This window comes from Venturia canescens, chromosome 9 (assembly GCF_019457755.1).
Source record: "Venturia canescens isolate UGA chromosome 9, ASM1945775v1, whole genome shotgun sequence".
Taxonomy (NCBI): domain Eukaryota; kingdom Metazoa; phylum Arthropoda; class Insecta; order Hymenoptera; family Ichneumonidae; genus Venturia; species Venturia canescens.
In genome coordinates, this window is record NC_057429.1 from 20,817,035 (window position 1) to 20,844,431 (window position 27,397).

Below are 27,397 nucleotides of genomic sequence, written 5' to 3' on the forward strand. Positions count from 1 at the left end.
ACAAAAAATATCGTCAATCAATATTGCGAAAAAATTGATAAAAATATCTCGACATTTTTTATAAACACGTACGAGAAAGTTTGTACACGTCGATATAATCAATGATGTATCGCTTTTTGAACATTCCTTATATAAAATAGTTCGGGCAAAAAGCAAGGACCGTGCGGAGGTTTGATAATTCGTCTGTTAATCTTCAAGATAACAAGATAGCGAAATCGTTGCAACGGAGGGTTGTTGCACGATAGGCGTGTTACATAGTTTTGCGAGAATGCCAGAGTGAGTGAGCGAGTGAGACAAAGTCGAGCAGGGAGCAATCGATAACTGACCCATATTGTGTTCGCCTCCCCTTCTATCAGCCTTCCTCTCTATCTCTTCAGTCCTGCACACGTACACACGCGCCCACACACTCCCTCGTGTGTTCACACATTCGTACGTATGCGAAGGTTCGCGCACACACACACACACACACACACACACGGAGAGAACTTCTCGGTTTTCAACATCTACAGACACTTTGGATGTGTACTCTCTCTCTCTCTCTCTCTCTCTCTCTCTCTCTCTCTCTCTCTCTCTCTCTCTCTCTCTCTCTCTCTCTCTCTCTCTTCCCACCTGATTTCACCGCTGGCTCGCGCTCGATTTCTTCCCCTTCCCTCTACTTTTTCGTCTGTACACGGAGTGCACCCTCCTCCGAGCCCTTACTCGTCCCCAAAATACCCTTATGTACCTACAGGGTGGTTCGGAATTAGAGTGGGAAGTCGATCGCGGCTTCGGTATCCCACTCCTTATTCTCAGAATCGTTCTCCGTCGTCTCAAGGGTTTCTGGAACCTTTAAGGCCACTTTGTAATCTATATTTTCCATACCCGTGTTTGCGATATCAAGTCATATGGTTTTTTCTCACAGGCATTCACTTCTGCTTGCGAACATTTTTACAAATTTTTTCCTCAGCATTTTTCTGGTGAACGCCGAGTCGATTTGATAATGCAATATAATAGTACAGTGTTCCGAGGGGGGTCGATCGCGATAGAAATACGCGTATATTCATATCATATTTAAGGTGAAATATAAGTGTAGGAGATGGAATTTATTTCCGATTGTAAGTGAAGTTATGAGGGTTAATTACGCGGTAACGAAGCTATCCCTACCGAGGGGATGAAACCTAAGAGCTATTTATCGACTGCTCGCTATTCAGTGCTTCCAAGCTCATCGATGTTTTGTGAACTTCCTTCGTGGAAAAAGGGATATTATGGGTTTCCTTTTCGACTTGTATTTCATTGAATAGTTAATGGAGAGAACGATTTATTGGAATGATTCGATAATAAAAAAAAAAGAGACTTTCAAATGTTCGATTGCTGCTCGAGGCACGAATACGAATGATTTATCGTATTGGGAGCTGTGGACGTATTCGTTTGCTATTCGATAGTGTCACGTATCACGTTGCAGCGTAAATAAGAATGAAAATTGCTAGTTCAAAGTATGGAGAAACAAATTTGAGTTGGTATGGGAGGAAGGAGAGGATCATAGGGGTTGTTTTATAGATAGCATGAACCCTTTCACAGGGTAAACCCTCTTCGGGTTCTCGTAGTCACTGGGCAAAGCAAACGCTTTTCAAATCTCATTCTGCGCTCTTTCAACTGATACGAGTTGAGAGAGGTATAGGGAGAGAGACCGCGGATTAAGTTACAAAAGTTTTACTTTCCGAACCACATCGTGTGAGCTCGGTGTGATGGGGTATACGCTCCATTGGATAAAGTCTCTATCTACTGCTAAACTCCGTGTAAAGAGAAAGATGGAGGACTCTGCTCCTGCTCTCACATTTTTTCCTCCCGTCCCCCGTTTCTTATACTCCAACATAAATCCAAGTGCCTCATTCACTTGGACAATGCAAGTGTGAGTTTGACGATCTCGTCTGACTTTTTTCTTCGCCGGCGGTGTAGAAAAACCGAGGTTAAAAGTCGGGACAATTTTTTGCTGCGCTTCTGGAACAAACAGAAAAAAGAAGAAAGAAAGAAAAAAAAGACGTTCGAGCACGCGAGATGGGATAACCATGGGATTTGGAGCTTCGAGTCTCCATAAATTTCGGTAAAAGTCACGAGATAAGAATCCAAGGGTGTTGACAGCGCGCCTTTTCGATACCTTCGCAAATGTTCGCTAAACAATGGCTCTCACTTTTAATGGAAATCTTTCCACAAAAACCGAATTGGCAGTGGAACAGAGGGTAGAAAAAGCTCTGGCAATTCCAAACGAAAGGAGAAGATGATGAAACGCTAGCAAGTGGTCGGAAAGATTGAGGAGATGATAATCTCTTTATGCATATTGCGGAGAAGGTTCGAACTCGAGAAACGTGGCGAAGAGGCTTTTTCGTCGAATGCTGATATCGCCAATGTGCCATAGAAAATATACATAATAATATAGCACACTAAACGATATACCTGCTACAGCGAGAGCATGAGTCGAGAATTTACAAGAAATTCATACGACGCAACTAACGTGCACATACATAAATGGGAAGAGCGCACGTAGAATGATAGATGTATCGAGCCCAGAAGCGATATTCGTCGAAGCCGATTAAAATCGACGACCCAGATCTCGGCTTGGCCATGACGAACCCGGCTCGACGCGAGAGGGGGAGTCGAAAGGGGTTCGTATGAAATCGGCGAGAAGCCGGTGCACAGGCTATTCTAAATAGGTATAAAGCAGCGGTTCCCGAGGGGGTTGAAGGGAGCGAATTTTTCGAGTGGCACTGACACGACAGGCTCGGGAGTAGCTCACACCATTTCCTGTCGATGCATACTATGTAGTACATTTGTGCATGATGAAAGGAGAACGCTAAGACGGAGGGAGGGGCCGCAAGAACACACGGGACTCGTAAGCGGTTGGTGTTAGCCACATTTCTTACCCCTTTTCTTGCCCCTTCTCGTCTCATTCACGGATTTAGAGCATCGCGTTGTCTAAGATCGTGTGCCGGGGTGGAAGAAGCCCTGGCGGGAAGGGTGAGCCTCTCAGCACGTTCCCTGCCCCCCTTGTGAGGCTGATGAAGAAAGTGACGTCGAAGGATTGCTCAACAGACGCTTCCATGTTCGATCTTTATGTTCGTCCATAGACATATGAACATCTGCTTTTTATGTACATGCACATGCACACATATCTATATATTTATATCGTTGAATATATGGGTATAATGGTAAATGTACACATAATGGTACATCTGCACTTGGTCCATGCTCTCTCCTCATCTACTATCTCAACGATCTCTGTCGAGGTTGCCATTTGCCAGCCCACATCGAGGGCCATCCTAGACCTTTGATATATTTCTCACCCCCAACCCGCACTCTCTTCCCCCCTTTCTTGCTATCGTTATGTTCTCTTATGTACGAGAGATTTTCAAAGGCCCCGTTTCGTACTGAAAATCCACATCGGTTACGCCCTTTTTCTTGGTTATATTTTATGTACATATGTCCATATATAAATACATGTATATAACGTACTTAGCTTGTATGATCTGTGTATACGTATCAACCGCACTTTCATATCCCTCTTCCAAAGAATCCTCGCGCTAATGAACGCCCGATCCATGTCGCAATGAATATCTTTGTTTATTGTGTATGCGTGGAAAAATATCTTCGACATTGTCGGAATGCAAAGATAAAAGTTATTTTATGGAGATAATGAAGAAAACAATTATTTTCGAGGCAGCGAACGTTATTGGTGAAATGATATCATGGATTCTTAGCACATTTTTCATGTTTGTCTCTATGTTACGATGAAATACTTCATTCTATTTCTTATGAAATTAACACAATTGGCAACAATTTTTTGATATACTGATTGTTGTCTTTTGGTAGGAGTTGGACTAATTTCGGGGGTTCCGGACGAACGAGAACGCAGACTAGCAAAAATAGGGTACATTCAACACACACGCACACACTCTCTCTCTCTCTTTCTCTTTCTCTTTCGATCTTTAACTTTTTCGTTTTCCTCTTTTTCTCCTCTTTTTGCTTCACTTATATTACAACTTTTCTATATACTCTGATGAGACTGCAGTGAGATTGTCATCTTTCAAATTATTCATATTCTCGCATATGTGCATTTAAATAACTTTCGCTTCGATTCATTTTTCATGTTTATTATTGTTATAATTTTTTTAATATCTCAAGTACTATTTCTTCTTATCTTCACCAAGATTTTTTACTCACTCATGTGGGATTACGAATTTTTCTTCGAGTATCATAGTTCGCACTACAGTTCTTCTTATTCTCACAAACATTTTTATCGCATGATTCTGTTCCGCTCGATATTTCATATCAAGACCGAATTTAAAATCATCCATTCGAGCTCGTCGAGGTTTCCGGTTCAACCTCGACGCTGAGCTTCGCTTCATCTTCGTGATTTTAAATTTGGTCCAATTTTGACTTTCGTTTCTCTATTGATAAAAAAAAAATTAACACCTAGATCCACCAATTTATGTTTGTTAACACTATTTTCAATCACTCGATCTGCATGAATTTGGAAGTTTGATGAAAAATAGTTTTGTTCTTCGATTATTATGACGAGAAAAATGATTAATTTCGATACTCTTTCTTCGAATTCTAAAGTTCAATGTGTCGTTATAGCTATACATTTAGATCGAATTTCGACGATATTATCCGAGACCATTTTCCATGCTCAGTTATATTTGGAGCAACTTTTTGTCTGGATATAATGTATTAAGTTGACCTTCCGAAGGACACGACGAAGTGAGTCATCGGAGACCAGAAGAGACTGGTAACTACGGAAAAAAAAAACCATAACGCTTTGATCGCAGATATGCCCACACGAGGAATTAAATCCGAGACGGTTATGTCGCCGGGAGTGCGTAGGGGTGAAATTGTGTATATTGTTTTTTTTTCACGTGAAAAATAAAACGTAAAAACTCAACAGTGCATCGTTACCGCTAAGAGTTGACTGCGAGCGTTCGATGCGAAATTGCTCCGATTTAATTTTCTTTAACAGAAATCCACAATTTGTTTGACAAAATTACCCCAATTCTAATTCTAATTCTATAACCTAGTGACTGAAACAAATTTTTCTTTTGATAAAATGATAATAAATAAATTTTTTTCACGTCCATCATCAGGCCCGAATTTCGATCAACTTCACCGCAATTCGGTTCCCATTGGCTCAACGAGCGTCGCACATGAGAAAGCTTTCGTAGACAGAGACAAATAAAAGAGTAAATCCATTGGGAAATCAAAGAGATCTATCTCTCTCCCTCTCCTTCTATCCGTGGTTCTCTCCCGAACCAAGTTGGTGGTAAAAAAGTAATCAAAGCGTGCTCTACGAACGATTCTATATTCTCAACTTTATCTTCGAAGGGTCGTGGTAAAATATGTCGTTTTAAAGATACGACGAATTGTAATGCATAATTCATACAATTTGTATATTTGCGTGGAGATACTCGGGTAAAGCTCATTCGCGATTTGGGCAGCATCGACTCCATTGTTGTTTCAATTCGTGACAAAAATTGATGTTCCTGCGAGAGTTGGCCGCATTCGTTCTTTCTTGATCCATTGGCGTATCGCGCGCCAATGGAAATTGAGAGAAACCCGACCGATCACGGAATTTATATCCTTACTGCATTTCGCTCGGTTGACACCATCGAAAATTCAGAAGAACAGTCTTCTCGTGAGCGATCAATGCGCGGGTCGGTGCAATGCGGTCACGCAACTAAATTCTGGCCTCGCCCAAGCTGTTTAACTTTGACCCCGTAGAGTTATGCAACGACCGTGAATTCAATGAGAAAAAAAAATAACTCGCAAAGTATTAAGTTCGTAACACAATATCTCTCGTTTACAAGAACCGAAAGTTCAATTTTTCGGAAGTCAAACAATTCTCTGAGAAAATATTTACAAGAGACTCGAGGCGGTCCACCGTAAGCTCGTTCGTAAACGCGATCTTACTCCATACCGAGCGAGCGAGAGTTCTGGTTATCAGGCAAAGAGCTGCGCGTTACTATCTCCATAATTTATTAGTATACACGCGAACAAGCGGATATCTATGGGTGCGAAAGCACTGCATATGCACCGACAGCTGCCACACGAACGCCTGAGACTAAATCAAACGCACACCGCTCTCCCTCTCTCATCTCGGAGCACATAACTCGGCCAAGCTTCGTATATCGGAGCTCAAGGACTTGATTCGCTCTTCATATCATTTCCCCAATTGTATCAGCATTATTATTATTATTATTATTATTTTCACTATTCTCGAATTAAATTATTTTCCCCATCAAGACCGATGCTTCAATTTTCGTTGAGCATCCCCTCGTCGGTGATCACGTACGCGATACGATCATTATTATCGTTGTTAGAACAAATAAAATGCTATATAAATAAAAGCGTTCATTGACGAGTTGATAAAAAGTGCAGTCTGCTGAAAACAATACTCGCTGCGTAATCCGCGATAAGTACGGTATTATAGGATTACACGATTTCCAATCCTCTCGCTCTCTCGTCAAACTCCTCCCCTAATAGACTAATACCACGAGTCTTGTCTCTTTCGCTCAAAATAATAATAATAATAATAATAATAAACAATAAAATACTCAACAAAATTCCGATCGATGCAGTTCGAAACTGAATGAATGAAAAAATGCTCTTGCATTTATGTACTTACAGTTCCATTGAGAATAAATGACTGATAGTCCGACGATTGAAATAGGAAATTAATATAATTTAAGCGAGAAAAATTAATGGGAATTTTGGTGTTGAATTTATTTGGAACGAGGACGAAAAACGTTTGATCATTATTTTTAGGAAACTCACAAAAACGAACATTTTCATATCTTTAGATACGTCGGAAAAGTCGTGATTTACCAAACGAAAGCTAAACTGCGGATCGTTTGTCTCTTCATCGCTATTGTTCCGGGATTGTATGCGAAACAGGCCTAAGCAGGAAAACGGCAGGAAAAAAGCTCTCTATTTAAGCTCTATTTCAGCTTTGCTCTTTTGCTGTGACAGCGAACAATGCGAAATGTGTGAAACGAAAAATTTGCCGGAAAGAAAAAATCTCGTTGATTTAACCCTCGGCGAGAATAATACTACATTCACGTTTGATTCTTTGTTCCCCGTTTTTCCTCACGATTATACGTCCTTAAATTTTTCTCTTTTCCTTTCAATTACAGTGCAAAGATAAATAGAAAAATTTATCAATTTGGTTAACATTTTTTCGAAAATTAAAAAATATAGGATAATATCATTTTTAAAAACTCCTTCCAAAATATCTGTAATGTGAAGCTTCGAGACAATAATCGAGAAATTACAATTATGTACACGATAATATTTTGTGATTCGTGCTTGGTTCACCGTATATAGGGGAACATGGGGCAAATTGAACACACGGGGCAAAACGAACACCGTGTTCGTTTTGCCCCGTGATCGCGAAATCCGGGGCAAAACGAACACGACTCGAAGCGAAAAGTTTAATATTAAAATTTCCTGTTTTTTTTTTTCTTTTCGAAACCACAATGGGAACTACGAAAAATTCTTTAATTCTTGAATTCCCTTATTTTTTAAATGAAATGATGAACAATGTAAGAAACAAAGAAAATTGAATTCATTGGAATTGTTTTCTACAGAAATCGCAATGATACAATTCATCCGTCTCCGGATGAAATATAATCCACGGTGAAAAAAATTGAATTCATCCCAGCGTCTTTATTGCGAAAAAACTAATTTTTTGATTTTTCATGCCTCCCAGAGGCTGAGTTCGTTTTGCCCCACATTTTTTTTTTACGAGATTCGAGAAAGAGGGAACGGGAAAACTGATTTAGAACATAAACATAGTTGAATCATGATTTATATATTGGTGCAGTGAATTTGGAGTTAATTTTTTTCATGTTATAAGAAATTGGTGAAAAAATCCGCGACTTTAACCCATTTATTCGTCTCGGACATGAAATAAATGGGCCCGAGGAGGTCCCATTTCTTTTCTCACATAGCAGAGCTCGTCTTACGCGCGGACGCCGTCGCTTCCAACGCGTTGATTGTGAAAAATGCAATTTTCGGATTTTTTATGCCTCTCTGAGGCTGAGCTCGTTTTGCCCCACAAATCGTTTTTCACGAAATCCGACCTACGGGGAACGGGAATCTGTTTCAAAACCTAAACATAATTGAAATATCGTTTATACCCTGGCGCAGTGAACTCCAAGTTAATGTTTCACATGTCACCAAAAAATGGGTTTAGAAGCGATCTGCGACTTAACCCCATTTTTTCCTCTCGTGCATCCAATAAATGGGCTCGAGGGGGTCCTATTTCTTTTCTCGTATGCCAGAGCTTGCATTACATCCGGGAGCAGTCATTTCCAACGGCTGTATTGCGAGAAATATATTTTTATAATTTTTTTTGCTTCGCAGAGGCCGAGTTCGTTTTGCCCCGAAATTTTTTCTTTTCGAAATTTGAAAAATTAGCGATGGTAGTCAGTTTTGGGACTCAAATACAAGTGAAAGACCGTGTGCTCATTAATGAATTTGTCTTAGTTTCTTAAAAGTTCAATTTGCCCCATGTTCCCCTATTATGATCATACGAGTGCACGACTACGCGTCGATAAGGTAAATACGATTGAGACAAGTTTCACGAAATTTCTTTTATTTTTGTTATTATTCGGCTTGGAGGAAAGCCTCTGAGGTTTACTGGTAGTAAATACATTACAGAGCCCGGACGGTGTTGTCGCGGTCTAGCGTGCTCAGCGAAACACTCCGAGTTTCGACGCGGGCTTACGCGTACGTGAAAATTTATCGCGAGTTCATTATGCCATTTGCAGCGAGCCAAAGAACTTTCGAAGCGCATATGTAATGTGAAATTCGTGGAAAACTATGAGCAATATTGATCCGTGTGTTTAATTTTAAAATCGTTACTTTTAACAGGTGTCTAAAAAAGAATTTTAATCCACCGATAATCATATTGAAATATTGAGTTTTTAATCTTTGTGTGAGAACATGTGAGATTATTCGCGTGTGCGTGTTTCCGTATCAAAGTTCATAATTTTCCTCCTCGAACACGAACAGAGAATTATTAATTCGGAAAAAAGAAAAATTTTTACCCTCGCATCACGTCTTTCGAAACTTCGTGAAATTAGTCGGGGCCAGCAGAGATACTGGCAAACGGATTTGACCCTTAGCTATGCCGCTTGTCGGGGAGCGCACAATCGTGAAAGCTTCACGTGAAAATGGATTTAAAACAGTAGTGTGAAATAAAAAAAATTCTCGCGGTCGGGCGGTGCGCTATCGCGGCGCGATGGTCTTTTTACTTCGGTCAAATGTATCGTATACGTATACACGTATATGATCGTGGAGCTCTCCAGCAGATTCTCGAGTCTCTCATTTTCAACAGACTGGAGGGGGCTTTTTACAGTGTGTATTTTCACTGACTCACCAAATCGTTCCACTCTTCCGTTTCACCGGTAAAAATTTCCAAGTAGTATTCCACAATCACTCGCTCATAAAAGGTTAGTCTCGCCCGAAACGCTCGATCGATCGTTTTTTTTTCTATTCTCTCTATGTTTGCACGACTGGCAAAATGGAAGCGTTGAAAATGCCTGTACACGTTGTGTTGGAAAATATTTTCCATGTTCAGCGTAAACGAATAGAATTTCGATTGCGCGCAGAATCCGCCATTTATTATTTCATTTTCTTTGTTCATTTTATTTTCTTAATATGTACGAATCGTGTTTGTCCAAAACGGAGACCGGAAATTCGCGTTTATTGCTCACGTGTCGTGTGTACTTGGTACACGTGGGCCTTTGCGGATGCCAAGTCACCGCAACTCGCTTGTATATATGCTACGTATAGCGATGTTACGTATCGAAAGAAACAACACGTTATATTGTTGCTCCCTTTCTGAGATACCCGGACCCGTAACAGCTGCGAAGCAGATTTTTCGCGAGCGAGCGAGTATTTTACGTTTTCCACATTCTTCGAATACGGATGCTGGCTGCCGGCTACATATATATGAATCCGTTCGTGCGTTCTACACGAGACTGTCCACACGTTTTCTAGAAAGCTTTTCTCGAATCTAAATCGTTTTCCAATACTTCGTACCCTCCGTAGTCTGAGAAAAAAAAACAAGCCAGAGGAGTAGGTCGACTCAAAGGACTCTCTATAGCGATTGGATAACCTAAAAAATAGCTTTATTTAAACCGAGACGATAATGATGTTGGTAATTAACGAATAATGATCACAAACTTGATCGCCCGATGGAAAGAATGATGAATTTGAGTTATTTCGTTGATCGACAACATCCAAGCGCGAATTTGAATAATTGGATAAAAATTTATTCAAACACCGGCTCACGACGGAGCGGGAGATTGGTGATGCAAATAGGGTGGACGAGGGTAATTTGACTCTCGATTCGATACCGTTATCGTGTGTATGGGAACTCGAGCTTACGATGAAAAGCCCCGGAGCAAAACTCTCGTGGGCAACAATCACAGCATCCGGCAGAGTCCATCACCGCGCGGCGAACCCTCGAAAGCGAAAGGTTACGAAAAGAATTTCGGAAGCCTTGAAAACCGAGGAGATACGTCTTTTTGCCGGTTAGCAATCTATTCGTGGACGTAACCGCTTTGGATAATCTCTATATTCTTCTCTATCGCTCATACCTACGTGTTTGCACATTGTATGACTATGGAGTCACGCGTTAACACAAAATACGTGTGCGACAGAACCGAGCGCTACTGCGATACTACGTGATTCGAATCCGGGTTATTACGTATGGATATTTGGGACTCCGAACTTGGTACATCGAGTGTATAACTCTACTGTGTAGCACACCTCATATATTCATTATAACTTTTACTGTTTCAAATTCAAATTTTGCAATTTTCGATCTGGGACATCGGTCAAACGAAGAGCAGAAGCGATCTCTCGAGGCCAACATGGTTTTTCGGTTCATGCGCTCATGTGTGGCATGTGAAATTAAGCTCGAGGTTCGTTCATTTTTTTTCGTTCACTCAATTAGTGAACGACAATAGTAGGGGAGAATTAGCGAAGACAGTAATTATAGTTACATCTTCATAATCTTTTCCCTCGTTGAGGTCCAACGGCGAGTGGTACTCGTTTTAAGGCACTTTTTTTCTTACGAAGAATACTCATTTCTGTACTGTGGCGCTTGCGTGTTCTCTTCTCTTTTTTCCCCTTCCATTCTCGTACTCAGCTTTTCCATTCTATTTCATTCTCTTGTGCTTTGCCACTCTACTATATTCATAGAGGGGCTCTGGAATGATTCTCGTGAGTTCTCTCTGTTTTTTGTTTGCTTGGAATTACTCCACCGAGTAATTTCAGTCACTGTACGTATTCTCTCGGCTCTTTGAGAATTCATTCCGAATTCACATGAAAATTATGCTTATCGGTTGATACGTGGTCATTATTAAAAGGATGAAAGTGATATATATAGTGATTGCGAAGTTTGCGGTTAATCCTCGTATGAAATACACTTCTGTGAACATTTTCCATTTCAATTTTTCTTCACATTTTCCTATTTTCACGATTTTTTGATTGATTTTTCATGATGAAGTTGGAGGACATACTTGATCTTTATATTTTCCTTCAAGTATCGGACCCCGCCATTAAATTGTCGTGGCTTAATGTGCAAGCAAAAGCTATTTCCCTGTATAAATATTAATCCAACTTTGCAAATATTTAAATGGGTATCGAGTTATTGAAATAATTGTTCGATTCTGGGGAGGTTTAACAGTGTACATCGTTTTTCGTATTTTCCATCTCCCCACTCCCCAACAAGTAAGCTGACTGACAACTTTTCGTTTGCGGACTCGTGAACCGCGACGTTGGAAAACTCGAAAAAGGTTGCCGTACATTTTAAACTCGACGATTTACGCCCGTGTTCCTTTTCACATTTTCCGTTAGCTTTACCTTTCCGACCGAAGTTTTCGCATTTTTCTCATTTACTTTTTTCCATTTCTGCTTTCTCATCCAACGAGTATACGCGCATTCGTGCGTTTGATTTTTGCAGCCCTCGAGGCGTTTCGAGCTCCCTTCACCCTCTTCAGGCTCGCAATTCTTTCTATACGAATGGAAAAAAGCTTTCATCTCGACCGTCTCGCCCCCGAAGAGACATCGTTTTTCGTTACTCCAGTTCGCCTCACGAACGCTTGACTCGAATTGTTAACGGCATGATTGTGAAAAAATGAAAAAAAAAACGTGGGGTTTTTCTGAGCTTCCGAAGTGAACGATCTTAACGAAGGTTTTGTCTTTAACCTTTGATTTTACGAAACTCGTGTTTCCTTTTATCACTGTCGATCTCTTTCGTTTCTCACACTCGTTACTTCATCAAGATTTTCATGAAATAACCTGAGACTCCATGCGAGACACTTGCAATAAGTAATAAAATTACAATAAAAATAAAAATCTTCCAACTGCCTTATTGATTTCCAAATTTTCGTCATTTTCGTCAAAAGTTTGAGCGCGAGTGCTCGAAAGAGGTTGGTGTATATTTTCTAGCGAGCTTGAACGAACGAACCAAAAGGAATGGACGAATAAATCTTTATTTCAAGTTTTCATTTCAGATTGACCGAGTCCATCTTTACTTTCTTTCTCTTTTCTTTCCCGTTGACAGGTTGCAAAGTTTTACGAGTGAACACACGTGGCCCGACACTGTTGTAATGTTATCGAGTTTGAGCGGTAAAGCGGAATTAGAGAGAGAGAGAGAGAGAGAGAGAGAGAGAGAGAGAAAACGGATAAAAATGCAATCTTTTTTTCGGAGGGGGGGTTTCTGTAATTTTCCAAAACCGTTGCCACTGTTTCTGGCATGCACATGTAATACAGGAATGGCTCGTATTTTTTATTCTTGAAATTGAGTATCCGAAGGTGACACATACGTATCTGTATAAATATATATGAATGAAGAAAAGGTGTGACAGGGGCATATAGCGCGGTGCACCTTCGTCTTGTACTTGGAGAGAATGGAGAAGTTGACACCTATGATTTCTCGAGGCCTTGTTCTCGATATGATACAGAATACAACGCAGCGATGGACTGAGAAGGGAAGGCCACGTAACAAGGCACAGAAAGTTAGTGGGTGTAAAAGCGAGCACGCTCTCTCTCCCTCTCGCGTTCACTTTCCCGCGCGCGGTCTCTCATTGTGCGAGATAGTCGCAAGAGGAGTTTCAGTTCGATTTTCTAAAATGACGAGCTTTCGAAAGACCCGCCTGAGAAAGAGCATCGAAGGCCATCGAGAGCTCAAGTTCCGTACAGGTATAAAGTCTTGGGAAGACGATAAGATAAATAAGGGCCTCGTTGAGCCTTTTTTTCCTTGCTTCGATTTCGCACACTACGCCCTTTTTATTTAGAATCGTACATCGAGATATATATTCATATGCGTCTATATGTATATCGATATGAATCTTGATAATGTAGGAGAAGGTCAAGCACCCAACAGCTGCCAGACAATGAAGCACTTTGCAACATGCCCGAGGGAAGTTCCCTCACACGCGGACTTGCGCTCGATCCGATATTATATCAGATATATAAGAGAGAGAAATAGGAAAGATACGAACGCAAGTTCCGGGTCACCGGGTCACGTCCTCAATACCGCCTAATGATTGGTTATACAAATTTTTAACAAATGTTGTTGTTGACACACGTGCCAAGTGGAACGAAATGTTTCAAGTCCAGCAGAGGTGTTCTTATTTTGTTCTGTTCCCTTTCCGATATTCTTCAATAAAGTAGATTCTCTTTCTCTACTTTCAACACCAGATTTCCCGATAAAAGGCTCGATAAACTTTTTATTGCATCTGGATTTGAGCCTCCGTACACGCTCTCTTTCTACTATATTTTCAATTACGTTGAAATTTGACACTCACTAATGTTATTTGCGTCGATTCTCGGCTGTTGAATAACTCAAAAATTAGTACCGCGTGGCGGGACAAAAAAAGAAAGTGCTGTATTTATCATATTTCTGACACTTCCTCGGGAAACTCGTTTTTTAATCTCACGCTCTCTTGGACTTTTTCCTTATTATCTTATCAGCGTATATTCGGACGACGAGAGATGCACGCGACGCATTCTCCATCCTTGCTAACTTTGAATCACGCTTTACCATTCATTTCCATCGCTATATCTGTTCAACGACCTTAATGACTTGCCAACTTACACCGGGCGATACTTTCTTTACTCGGAGATGCAATCTCATCTCTCTCTCTCTCACACACACACACACACACATTCGCCTCATGAATTATTCAGCTTATAACTGAGGTTTCACCTTTTCCCTCGTAACCCCCCCACCGTTTCCTCTTAAGCGTGTATTGCCTGAGCTTGCAACTTGTCGTGGTCCTTGTTCGTGACTATTTGCAAATTTTTGTTCTCGCCCCTCTTTCACGTTTCCCGAGCGAAATATTTTTATAGCCAAACCGTGACGTGAAAAATGAAAGAAAAAATCATAAAATATCATAACCTTAAGGCTTACTGTCGGCTTTACAGTCGTGTATGCATCCGAGAGAATGGAATTTCCGCAATCGCAAGCGCGACCACGCTCCCCGGTGGAGATTACTTTGAATAATTCACTTGTTCGTGCATTTTTCAAGTTCGTCACGATACTTTTCATTTGCTTATCTCGTTCCTTCATTATTTTGGAGGATGTAACGAAGCTTTTTTTTTTGATAGACGTTTTATACATGTTCAATGAGGTCGGAGTACATCGTCGAAGTAATCGCGGTGTTGAAGATGATTTATAATGGGAAACGGGTATATACGTTCGAGAATTTCGTGCAAGACATCCATCAAATTTTCGATTCCCAACAGTTTCATATACGTATATGTCGCAAAAAACGAACGAAAAACACATTCCCGGAGTCGAGAACATCAACGTGAACGCTCTTCGGAATTTCAATGGAGCCCTCGGATACTCATACCTTTATAAATGTTGTGTGTATATGACATAAAAAAGGCATTTCGTTCACGTTGAAGTTATTTTTATGTTTTGGCATCGATCGATCGCTGTCAAATTTTTGATCGGTCCCAGATTGTGCTGCGTCAATATATAATATATATTGATTGTTTCACATTTTCCGCGTCAAAAAAAGGAGGGATTGGAACGAATGATCGAGTCCAATGAAAAAAAAATCGTTTGAAAAACATTGAATAAATTCAGCGATCTGCATGCATATTTTTTTGATAATTATTACAGTGATTATGGGAATGCGATTCAAGTTATTTCTACACATCTGCACGTTGCCAAAAATGTTTGATCGATTTTCACGAATCAATCGGTCTCTTTTTCAAATATTCCGACAGCTCTTGCATGGCAAACGCAACAAAAATCAAATCTCCAATAACACGAAGCTTCTTGCTTCATCGAGCAGGTTAGCAATAAGGAATAAAAAACATGCAGAGACGAAAAAAATTGACTCACTCTGTTTTTTCTGTGTGTTCTCTGGTTGCTGCAGTTGTCACGGAAGTGACAACAGTCGACACAACGGCAGTAGCAGCAGTGACAAGCATGAAAAGCGTCCGTCACAGAAGCTCGAAACCTCCTGGCCATTTTTCCTGTAAGTTCAAACAAACATCCCTCCGAATAAATAAATAAATAAATAATACTTTTTCATTGCACGTGACACATCGTCTTATAATTATCGTGCATACAAACATCGATTATTATTATTTATTCCATTGGAGTCGTTCCAATTATAGAGAAAATACAAACTACGAAATCAGTATTCATCGATATTCTATTTGAAATATGATTTCTCTTGATTCGAAATCGAGTGCAAGCACAACGAATTCTACGTCGCATCACAAACATTTCATTTATTTTTTCATTCGCTGGTTCGTTTTAGTTGATGAATAATTAATCGAGTCCTCGGTTAGACTCTAGTTCCATGACGAAAATTGATCAAACAGTATCAAATATCAACATTCAACCTCGCCATTATTCGGAGTGAATCGGGATCGCCTCTTAGAAACCTCTCCCTCATATTTCTGATGGGCTACAACCTTCCCTCATGACGAATCAAAATTTTCGAATGTCTGAAGTCTCGAAAATCGAACGAATACGAAGAACAGATTTTTATTTGGATTTTTGGATAGAAACTTTGCAGTGAAAAAAATTCCGCGAGGTTTGAAAAAATGAAAAATAATAAAGTCGTTGGAATGAGCAATTGAAGTAGTAGGTACAATCAATAATTTTTCAACTCTTCAACAGGATTTGATTTTTTCTGTAGAATATTGGGGTCTGAAGATTGAGGCTGGAAGTTTCTGATTGAGCAAGGGAAAACGAGGCAAATGAAGCTCGCCTGCGAACTCTGGAGAAGAAAGATGCTTCTCCTTTTTACGCGATCATTGCTCCACGTATATAGCCTCGGATGATCGAGTCCAGACTCTCTCCTCTCGTTTCCTTTCTCCTTGTGTCTCATGTTCCGCCCACTTCGTATATCCTCTTTGGCAAAAAATGGATGTCTTCTCTCTTGAAAATAAGAATCGCAGAGCGACAAGGCCAGTTTATCGATCGGAAGTATCGTTGAGACAATTTCCGGAGATTATTTCTTGACTCGGGGTTAGAGATGAGAAAACGATGTAATACAAATATCGAGAGCGGAATTGATATCGAGCTCGAAAATCTTCATTATTGATAAAAAAAACTTTTAATTGGCATTCGTAGAACTTTCTCGAAGCGTTGTTTGATCACTTTTGAGTATGCTTTTGGCAGCCCATTTTTGGCTGTGATTTCCTCTCTAAACCGTTCTATTCAAGGATAAAATACACGAGGGATTTTGGAAAGTCAAATTGACCGGAAGTTGTCGCGGTCAAGGGGAGTATTTGAAATTTAGATTCGTTTTCCTTTTTTTACAACCTCGGCATAAATACCAGCAGCTTTATTAGCCCCTATGTGATATGACGGAGGAACGAGGGGTAAGTTTCCCTCCGAACGAGGCGGCGAGACCCACGAAGTGGCAAAGATCCATAAAACGTTGGTCTTTTCGTTTTCGTAGAAGATTTAACGTTCTCGTGTTCGTCGAACTAAACACAAATTCCGAACGTCTGACCTGGCGTGTACTCGGCGGGTTTGATTCCACGTTCGTCCTTCCCTCGCTCAATCAACTCTGGAAAACTTTTGTTTTGTGTTGTCCCGAATACGTGTTACAATGGTAATGAAAATGAGGAAAACTGCGGCTTATATCTTTTAAAACTTTCACAAAACGGTTAATGTTAACTCGAACATTTCATCGTTATTTCCGCAGCACAAACATAATCCCTACTGAATGGCTCATCGATTTGTAAAATTGAATAGATGAGCATAATTTTCATTCAGCATTGATCAAATGAATTATGCCCCTGGGCGTGTCTAAATTTCAACACCGATTTTTCGATAACTGATTTAAACGAGAATGAGCTCATCCGATATGATACGGGAATACATCATTTAAGGTATGAGCTTAAATCAAAATTCATCGAGCACAACCGCATATCCTCCCCGTACCTTTGGGTGGTAACGGTATATTTTCTAGGTCAATTTTCATACGAATATCAAGCTCGGCATGCCGCATTTTTCTCAAGAGCTCGATTAATTTCGTCCGAGTCCGCGGTAATATTAAAAGAAAATTCAGCAAAGTTTCACATTTATCGAGTAATTCATCGGTAAAAAATCTTGGAATGTTTTACGATCCGAGTTACCAAATTGCGGGCAGATATATTTAAATCTATCTCGATTAAGCGATTGTCGATTAACATCGATGCTTCATTTGCATAAGAGTTTTTCGCACAAACGTGCGAAAAAAGACGATGGCAAATAGTGACGCGCTAGTGTAATGAATGCGATCAAGGGCCGGAACCCTTTTTCTGGGACAAAAAAGCTCTTTATTCTGCTTTTGTCGTAGCTGGTATTATACGCACAAGGGACTCGTTTAACCGGAAACTCTTACACCGTGTGCACGCACCTTCCTCTCTTCTCCGTCCGTGCGTTATTTTCACTCTCAGCTGACACATGCCAAATACAGATATATAGTTACATATACGGACTCTCCCTTCCTTCCACCCACGTTTCGACGTCTTTGCTGATACGCGGCATTAATATTCATGATGGAGATCGATTATGACGGGCCGTGACCGGACGATTTTAGTAATGAAGCGAGCAGAGAATCAACGCTGAGAATCTTGATGACAACTTTTTCTCTACCACCTTCAAACTATTTTAATCATTCGCACTTAGGCGATGAGACGCGTTGAAACAACAGTTAAGTTACGATTAGAGAATCGCTTCGGTCATTTTTCTCTCATGTCACGTCTTTTCGCGAACCACGCAAATATTAGCCGAGAGAATAAGAGTCAAGAGAATTTAGAAGGTGATTTAACCACTCCGGCTTTGGCCCTACTTCGGAGGGGACTCTAGAGCACCTCGGTGATCTTGTTCAATCATGTAAAATACTCCAGTTCTCTGGGTTACCGATCCACTCTCAACACATATTTTCATTCTCACAGCCCGGAGAGCACTTTCCTGAGTGAAATTCGTGTTAATTCATGCCCCTCTTGCTCTTACGTCCCGTCTGCAACGGCCAAGGTCCCTCAAATAGGTCGACACATACTCCCGCGACATTTTAGACCGGTGGAACTAGCCAAAATGGAGAAAGTCGAAGTAATCGCAGCACGATGGTTGTCCTCGTGCTTTATATTTCTTGACAAATTAGCCAAGGAGTTCTAGCCTTGTACCAATTATTTTCATAAAATTATTCATTTGCTCCATGGACCAGAATCCATAGCCGATTGATTACTTCAATATAGCATCTAATCCTTCCGTAACGCTTGTACCAACCCGCGATCAATCTGTCTGCAAATTTTCTACCTTTCCGGCAGCGAGCTCGTATCTCCGCGGTCGGTACTTTGCCACCCCCGCCGGGGTTACACAGCCCCTGTCGAGCATAGAAATCGTCGGTGGCGCGCTCTGATTCACTTTGGCCAACTTTGAATTTTCCAAACTTTTCGTCTGTCAGTAAAATCGATTGGAACGATTCGCTCCCATTGGAAAGGACCGCACAAAACAGTCCACGGTACCGATAAGGAAAATTGTTTTGTCAGTAGCGCGATCGATTTTTTTTTTTTTTTTTTTTTTTTAACTCGGTGAGCGAAATAAGCCACAATGTATTTTGGTTTCGTAAACGGACAAGATTATTTCCGTGAAGGCTGGTCAGGGATTAAGAGACAAAGACAGACAGGGGTTTGAAATATGAGAGGGGTCTTTTGCAAGGACTCTCGGAATCGAGAGCAAACGAGGGGGGTTGGATGAATCGCGAAACACGTTCGCAAGGCTGTAAGAGGAGTCTCGGGGGTGACTTGCGCAGTCGAGATTCACCCTCGATATTACAGGACGGCTCGATCCTCTCTCGCTCCAGCCGAGTGACAGGTGTCGCCGCGTTTTCCCAACGTTCCAGACAGAGATAGATAATAAGCTGCGAGAAAGCGCAGCCTGAATATTCGGAGGCATTTCTTTCGGTCATCCGTACAAGTCCGAGTGTTGAAAAAGTATTTTACGTATGGAATAAAGTGAACGCTCTGGGATTCGAAAAGTGGAAGAAGGAGAAGGAGAGGGAAAGAGTGCGAGAGAGCTAAAGAACGGATGAGAGACGGAAAGATGGCGCGAGAGAGCTAGAAAGGGTTGAAGGGAAAGGGAAAGAGAAAAATCATCGTGGGTGTAAAACCCAAAAATTTTCATATGTGATAAAAATGGAAGAAACTCCGAGGCAAGAAATCCATCGGGGAATCATCGTACACGAGGTAACTTTCGAACTCTTCTGCCGTCGTGGATCGAAGACACAATTGTTCAAGTTACAAACGAAAAAACGAATAAGATAAGTATACAACGGTGATTCGAACTGTCACGAGTTTTCCTCGAACGCTACGTTTCGGATTGATCCGTGCCCGCGAAGATAAACGGAACACCGAATTCGTTCGAGAGCAAAAATAAATCTCCGTACATTGACGAAACGACACTATTAAAAAAAACCGTCTCGTGACTGCGCGTAAGCTTGAAAAAAAAAACGTACACGAAGAGAGGAAGAGAAAAAACGGGAGAAAACACACAAGAAGTGAGTTGAGTTCTCGAAGAGGGTGAAAAAGAGTGGTCTTTCCGGATGAAAAACGATACCCGAGAGAAGCCTCGCACGATCATCGATGTCCCGTCGACGGATTGATAATCCCTGGTGAACGCCAGGTTCTCGACTAACTACTATACATATATATATCATTGTCTGTGTCTGCGTGTGTGTGTATTGGCTTTTCGGAAAAATTTCTCTAGCTGCGCGAGATCGGCGAGGAATCTCCACTCCAGACGCTCTCGTACTAGAGCACTCTTACTCGTCTTTTTTTTGCATCCTTTTCTCTCTTTCTTCGCGCTCTTACCGTCTCTTTAAACCAGAGATAATGTTTTAAATGCCTACCGGCCATTCGTGGTACGGACGTGAATGAACGTCGATATCCTCGCGCGCAACTTCAACCTAGAGGGTAGTAAGAGCATTCGATACCGTACCTTACATAACATATTTATTTGTGTGCAGCAGAACGAACGGAGAGGATCGGAGTCCGAGCTCGGGGCTCGAAAAGTAACGGGGAAAGTTTGAAAATTTGTGTATCGATTATTTCTTTGGAACAACAACAACAACAACAACAACAATTGTTTGACGTATTCCCCACGAGGATGGAAGAGGGTTGAAAGCTCATAAAAAATAGTGGCTGCCAATTTTTGCGAAACTCGGCGAGGAAGGGGATTCTCAGGATTTTTCTAGTGACAGAAATTTAGTCTCCTACGAACGTCGTCGTCGCGCGCAATGACAATACAGGAATGTGATTCGTGGAGTAGAAGAAAAAATTGAAAACAAAGATGAATGGTCAGGGATTTTAATAAAAATATAAATGGTGGAATAACGAAAAATCATATATAACCGAAAGACTGGAAGAGATCGCGCGGAGGCACGTCTCGAAGGTCGTCGTAACACACGCCCACACGGCCCGATGGTATAAAACACATATTTATAATAGATCGTTTCAAGCATGTTGGGCTTGATTGAGGGGATTCTTAGCTCGTTGCTTTTGCCGCTTTTAATGCCGTTGCTGTTGGGAATTCGTTGATATTTTGTGCGCAAGCTCGAATGCCTTGGCGACCGAGACGCCGGGGGTTGGTTTCGTTCAAGAGAGGGGTACCATTTTTTTCTCTCTCTCTCTCTCTTTCTCTCTCTATCTCTCCCTCTCTCTCTCTTTCTTTTGCTGTGCTTTGATATACGCCGTCGAGTGCATTAAGAACCTCGGACACATATCAAAGTATTGTGCCATTGTCGCACCGAATTCAACCACGAGCAAAAGCACGAGAAATAAACGGAGCGATTTGAGGAGAAAAGGATTGCGAAGATTGCTGATTCTTCATGTCGATCGAGTTTGAACAAACGATAAGAAGCATCGACATTTAATATTGTCAAAGTGTCAATAAATATTGGACTCTCATCGTATAGCTGCAAACCCATGAGAGGAGCTTCGTCCAGCAGTGTTTTTGAGGGTGGTTAAAAATTAGCAAAGCTTCGATACTGTACCAATGATAAAAATAACAGAAACGAGCATCGGTCACGGCTCTTGACGTAATTGATAAACGAGTATAATCGAAGTTCGAACATCGATCGGTTGGATCGCGGTGATGGCCGGTCCACCTTTGTAAATATATACGCTTGTTAGAAAACGAAGGATTCACCGACTCGTCGAGGATCCAGAGAGAAATCAAAGACGCTCGAAGAAGTGAAATAAATCGCGGGGAATGCGTGAGCGAGAAGAAAAAAGAGAGAGAGAGAGAGTCAGAGACTAACAGACAACGAGATATTTTTGCTACGCACTTTGTATAATCTAGCATCAACTAGAAAATTAGGCACAAGCTCGAGTCTGCGAGAGAGATAAGCAAAACGAAGAAGGGAGAAGTAAGAAGAAAAAGAATTGTCTGCTTTCTGCTTCGCATGCTGCTGCCGCCTCGTTGGAATAAGATCAAAACTCGAGTCGATTATTGCTCAACGATAAAACGATCGACCATCGAATTTTTAGAAGCAAATTGAGCAAGGAAAGCTGCTTTAAATAATGTCGTTTCGAAGTATACTGAGAAAATGTATAAACAAAACACGCCGATTGATCGCTTACGTTTTTCACGCTTGAATAAGGATTAACTACGAGGGAGAAACTAAATCAAATCTCGCAATAAATCGTCGGGAATGTCGATTACTTAACGACGAAGGAAAATAATCGTTCGTGCGGAAGGACGAAGGGAGGAAGAGAAGGAAGAGGAGAAATATCGGGGGAGAAGACGTGAAAAGCACATAAGAAATGACGAAATACGGTTTTGCAAGACTGGCCATATGGCGACCACGACGCTCGGCGAATTCTCAACCTCCGAACAATCAGGAAAACAACCCTCTCATGTACGCAAAACACACGACTTATTCCGTTCGTTGAAAAAATGTTAAATGTGCTTTGTTTTTCCTTTTTTTTTTCCATCATTTTTCAATCATTTTTCTGTATTCTTCAACACGAGTGAAGAACGCGAGTGTTTTAAATAATGCAAGCTTTAATATTTATGTACAATTACGTATTAACCGCGAAGCAGTAATGCCGAACACACACGCGCTTATTCATGAAGCGCTTTTTCCCTCACACAGCTCACTACGCCAGCTTGCTACAAAATTTCAAGATAAATCATGAGTATGAACGAAAAAAAAAAAAAAATAATGAATTTTTTGTGCAAATGAAATACAAAACGCTTTGTGTGTAACACTGTGCCTTGGTATAATATATATATGTATTATTCATCAATGTGCATATACGTATTATCGAACCCCTTCACGCAAATGTCGACAATTTTTTTGTTCTTTAATACCAATTTTTGTGTTTGAAAAAAGAAAGAGAAAAAAAACACGATTTTTGTAATGTGCAATAAATCTTGATGTACTCGCAATTATTTTTTGGTCCATGTTCACCGCTTTGCTGTAACATAATATTTGTACATTTTTTCTGCGTTATTTATTTCCTTCCTCTCCTTGACCTTTCCTCGCCTCACTTTCTTTCCGATCACCATACGTTTCCAGCGAGTATATATTATTATTAAGCCGTTTCATACCGCGTGCATCCGTCGCTTTGTATGTTGCAGAATAAAAGACCAATGTGTAAATATGAAGTTTGCGCGTAAAGGACGATTGTGTCTCAGTGGAAATGGGACAACTTGAGACAAAGTTGGATTAATTTTGTGGATTTTTTTTAAATTTTGATATTGAAAATCCCAACAACCATATATACGAGTCATCGATGTGCGATCGAAAGTTGTCTGACCACTCTCGTCATGTAGTATAGATTCCTTCGACTTTCTGGAAAATTTCTCCGAAATTCCAGGCCTCCGTAAGATTCGTTGGAAATAAGAAAAAGCCAAAATTCTCGAGTCGTAAATATGACCGGTTAATGTACAACAATATTTACGGTGTAAACAAAACTATTATTGTTATTGGGGAAAGAGAGTGCGAGGCTCCAGGAGGTACGAGGATCGTAGAATTGAAAAAGTAGAAAACGATCAATGCGGAGAAGCTCGTGAATAAAGCGTACAGGTATACTCGACGAGAAACGTCCATACATTTGAATAAATCGTGATCTATTAGGGACAAACACGCGCCAGTCGATTTTTGGACATAAATTAATCAGTTTCTTCGTTGTTCATACGCGTCACTCGTTTCTTGGAACTGGCATTCCGATTATTTAAAACTCGATGCTTATTATTTTTATTTATATTATTATTATCGTTGCACGTATACTATATACTCGGGTTTCAAGTGTCGCGGTAAGATAATGACTCCCTGAGTGGCCGCGTGACTGGCTCGTGGCTATAACTATTTTTGGCTCAGACATTATATATCCCGTATACGACAATGTTGTCGCAAGGGTGCCAAGGGTGCCAAGGGTGCCAAGGGGGTTAAAAAGCTGATATGCTCGTGAGTGTGATCGGAAGCTTTCTTCACGCACTTAACCTCGCATAATCGGGGGAGCAGGATTCCTTCGTTGAGCAACGATTCGCTATTCAAAGCAATATACGAGTCGCTAATTTGTCTCACACGATAAGAAGTTATGACTTTACGATGCAATGTTTTACGTCATTCGGATATGTGACAACGACTTAAAGTCCTCTTTTCATCATTGTGGAGAACAATCGGTTCTATCGTATTAAGTTTCCATCGGAAGCGGAGTTTTCACTTTTTCTTTCGGGTTTCGTACATTCAATATGCGAGCGTGAAATTACTCAAGTAGAAAACTTTACGGGCCAAGTTCGAGGGGCAACTTTTTAGGATTGATATTAATTATTTTTGGGCATCCTGGGAAAAGGCGTTCCGGACGCCAGGCTCGAATTGCAATTGACCTACACCGCAGAGATCCTCCGGATAGTCAATAAAAAGAAGAGGAGATAGATATTTGAAAAATGAAAATGAAATTCTTTTCTTGAAAAATTTGATTGATTATAAGAAAATTAACGATATAAATACGGGGCCGGTTAATCCAGCGCAATGATCTCTATAGTGCGACCGACAATTAAGTCGAAAAAAAGAAAAGATTTCTGTGAATATTGGAAAAGTCGGAAGCGGAACGGAATGACTCGCAGTCGGTTCGGACGACGCGCAGAGTTGACGACACGTTAAAAGAATAAAAATTGATGGACGAATTACCCCCTTAGTACGTTTAAAGAGAATTGGCCTGTTTCATCGATCGTGCGGAGGTTGCAACTTGTATGCAATGCGAGAAGTGTACACACACTTACGTATACACGTACGTACGGAAGGGAGTACATAAGGTATATTAGGTAAAAGCTTGGTGCGAGTGCACCGCCGCCGCGAGTAGGAGCACACACTGGGAGCAGGTCATCGCGAGAAATCGATTCGATTCGTACGCGATTCAGAGACGGAGATAACCCACTGTACCGTATTTTAAAAACTGACGTTTCGAGCAAACAATGCCAATTTCGTTTTCGCACCAAAAATCTTATTGAATTATATCCAATGCTGGGTATTCATTGAAATCATTCAATTTTCTTGAAACTCTTGAATAGCGAATGATACGCGAGGTTGACTTTTTTTTGTGTATTCACAGCGCGACGCGCGAACCTCCATAATAAACGTGCTTTCGACGCGTTCGTGTCATACAAAAATCTCGAGGTCAACATTTTTTTCTATCCACCAAGCGTATTTTTGTCCGAAGGATGTATAGAAAAGAAGCGAACGAGGGAAGAAGACGCGGGTGCTGTACGTGTAGGTGGGATTCCTCCAGTGGGGCACAAGGAAGTTGAAGAAGGCACAAGGAGATATACGTAATCGAGAGGGTTTTTTCAGGGAGAGGAGGCGAGAGAAAGAGAAGGTTTAAAGGGCGGTATATAGCAGGTTCGCTTGCGGAGAGAAAGCACAGAGGGGGGCAAAGAGTCGCGCTTGGAGATCAATACGCGAGGCAAAAGCGTAGCACGGTCGCGAACCCTCGACCGACAAACCGGCCAGACGGAAAAAAGACGGACGGACAGACACCATCGGATAACAAGTCGAGAGAACAAATCAGAATTAAAAAAAACAAAAAAGCAATTCATTAAAAAGACTCGTGCATATTATGACTCATCATTTTTAACCTTATTTCGGTGAAATATTCTCGATACGAAGAAGAATTCATAGAACTTGATATACCGAGTTACCAAGCACTGCATTTTGTATGTATGTGTGTGAAGTCATCAATCATATGTTGGATGAACTTGCGACGAGTCATCGAGCTCGAGCTTTCAATTTTTACGTATGAATTGAAAACCGACTTATTCTCACCTCGTTGTTCACACACACTACGAAAATTCGTAATCGCGATTTCGAGCCGAGTATCCGGTCAGCACTTTTTGGAGTGATTAATTTTTTTTTTTGGTACGCCATTTTGGTAGTTTTTCAAGTTGATACTCAAAGTTTAAAGAAAAAGAATTAGTAGCACAAACTTGAAGCCACGGTCCAACTCCTAATACGGTTGAAGCTATTAGATGAGGTTCTTCGAGCTATTTCGACACCAACGACGTTTACAACCTATAACTTCCAATAATTATGCAAGGCCAGTGGTGGTTTCAGCCTGACCGTTTTATCGTCATGGGCGCCAGACTGTCGGATCTCAATAATAAAAGTTATATACTTATTCTCTATCATTGATCCTGTTATTTGTAGTTGCGGACTGTTATATAGTTCGTGTATTACGTATTACGAAGCTGATATTACCTACGTATTTCACGAATAATAATCAAATTTATCGTTTCGTACATTATTTTCAATTTTCATACAAAGTAGAGTACGATGATGCGAATAAATATTAATATTCAGATGCACTTTCGTGCTTCTTTTCTTCGCATCGTTTTAAAATTAAATCGTTGCTTTTCATGACGATAGTCGCGTTGGAAGGTTCAAATATTTGAAGAAAAATTTCGACAGAAAAGGGTCCTTTTGCTGGACTCGGTTGGTTCGACGATTGGTCAAGATTCTCACTATAAAGTTGAGCATAAAGAAGAAGAGAAGAGGTTGCATGATGTCGGGAAGGAGGAGGAGGAGGAGGAGGTCGAGTTGCGTGTACCCTTAAAAATGACCCCTTAGCTGCCACGGCCATTCGCGGTTTCCTCGCGCGACTCTTTGAACTTTTTATTTTCATATTCCTTTCGTACACTCTCAAACACAGTGCACAGCGACGGACCTGTCACTCTCACGTGCTTTAACAGGGTAAAAATCAACGTCTAGAAAGGGAGCAACAACGAGGAGGGAAAAAACTTTCTTGCGCGCACCCACGAAGGACTGGTACTTGGAACTTAAACTTCGAGCACACGGGCCAGCTGCTCCTCGTAGCTTCGAACATTTGATAACGAAAAAATGATTTTTATTTGATTTAAATCTCGATACGTTTTTTATTTTTTTATTTATTTTACAATACCGTGCCCTACTTTTACGACGAATAACCAGCGGACGGACAAACTCCCGAGTTTATTCATTGACCAATTTACATACGGTACGCTCGCTCGTATCGACCTGATATATACAAAACCATCAAAAAAATTTCGTCGCACGATTCTCTCATGGGTTAGTCATACATATTTCCAGTATTTCATACCGACCCGGATACTCATTTTTCGAATAGTTGGTATAAAATCAATTGCCGAGATTACCGATCATACATCAGATTTATAAATTTTCAACTCGTATCCCGAAAATGAAATAGCGAGACAGATTTGATGTGGAACAGCCCGTGCACCAAGTGTGTCTCCTTGTGGTCTCAACTTTCTAACAAGTATCCGGACTCGCGACTCTCCTTGGCACGTATGCATGCGTATACACACATTTATAAAAATATGTATGCACAA

General features: G+C 40.9%; 1 protein-coding gene across 6 annotated transcripts in view; it reads left to right on the forward strand.

The window, feature by feature from the left end:
• Ih (hyperpolarization activated cyclic nucleotide gated potassium channel Ih) overlaps positions 1 to 27,397 on the forward strand; it is a 110,157-nt gene that overhangs the window by 20,710 nt on the left and 62,050 nt on the right. For all 6 annotated transcript variants that reach the window (XM_043428309.1, XM_043428310.1, XM_043428311.1 and 3 more), the window contains one exon: positions 15,438 to 15,539. In XM_043428309.1, coding sequence (XP_043284244.1) covers positions 15,438 to 15,539 — 102 coding nt within the window. The remainder of the gene's footprint in view (positions 1 to 15,437; positions 15,540 to 27,397) is intronic.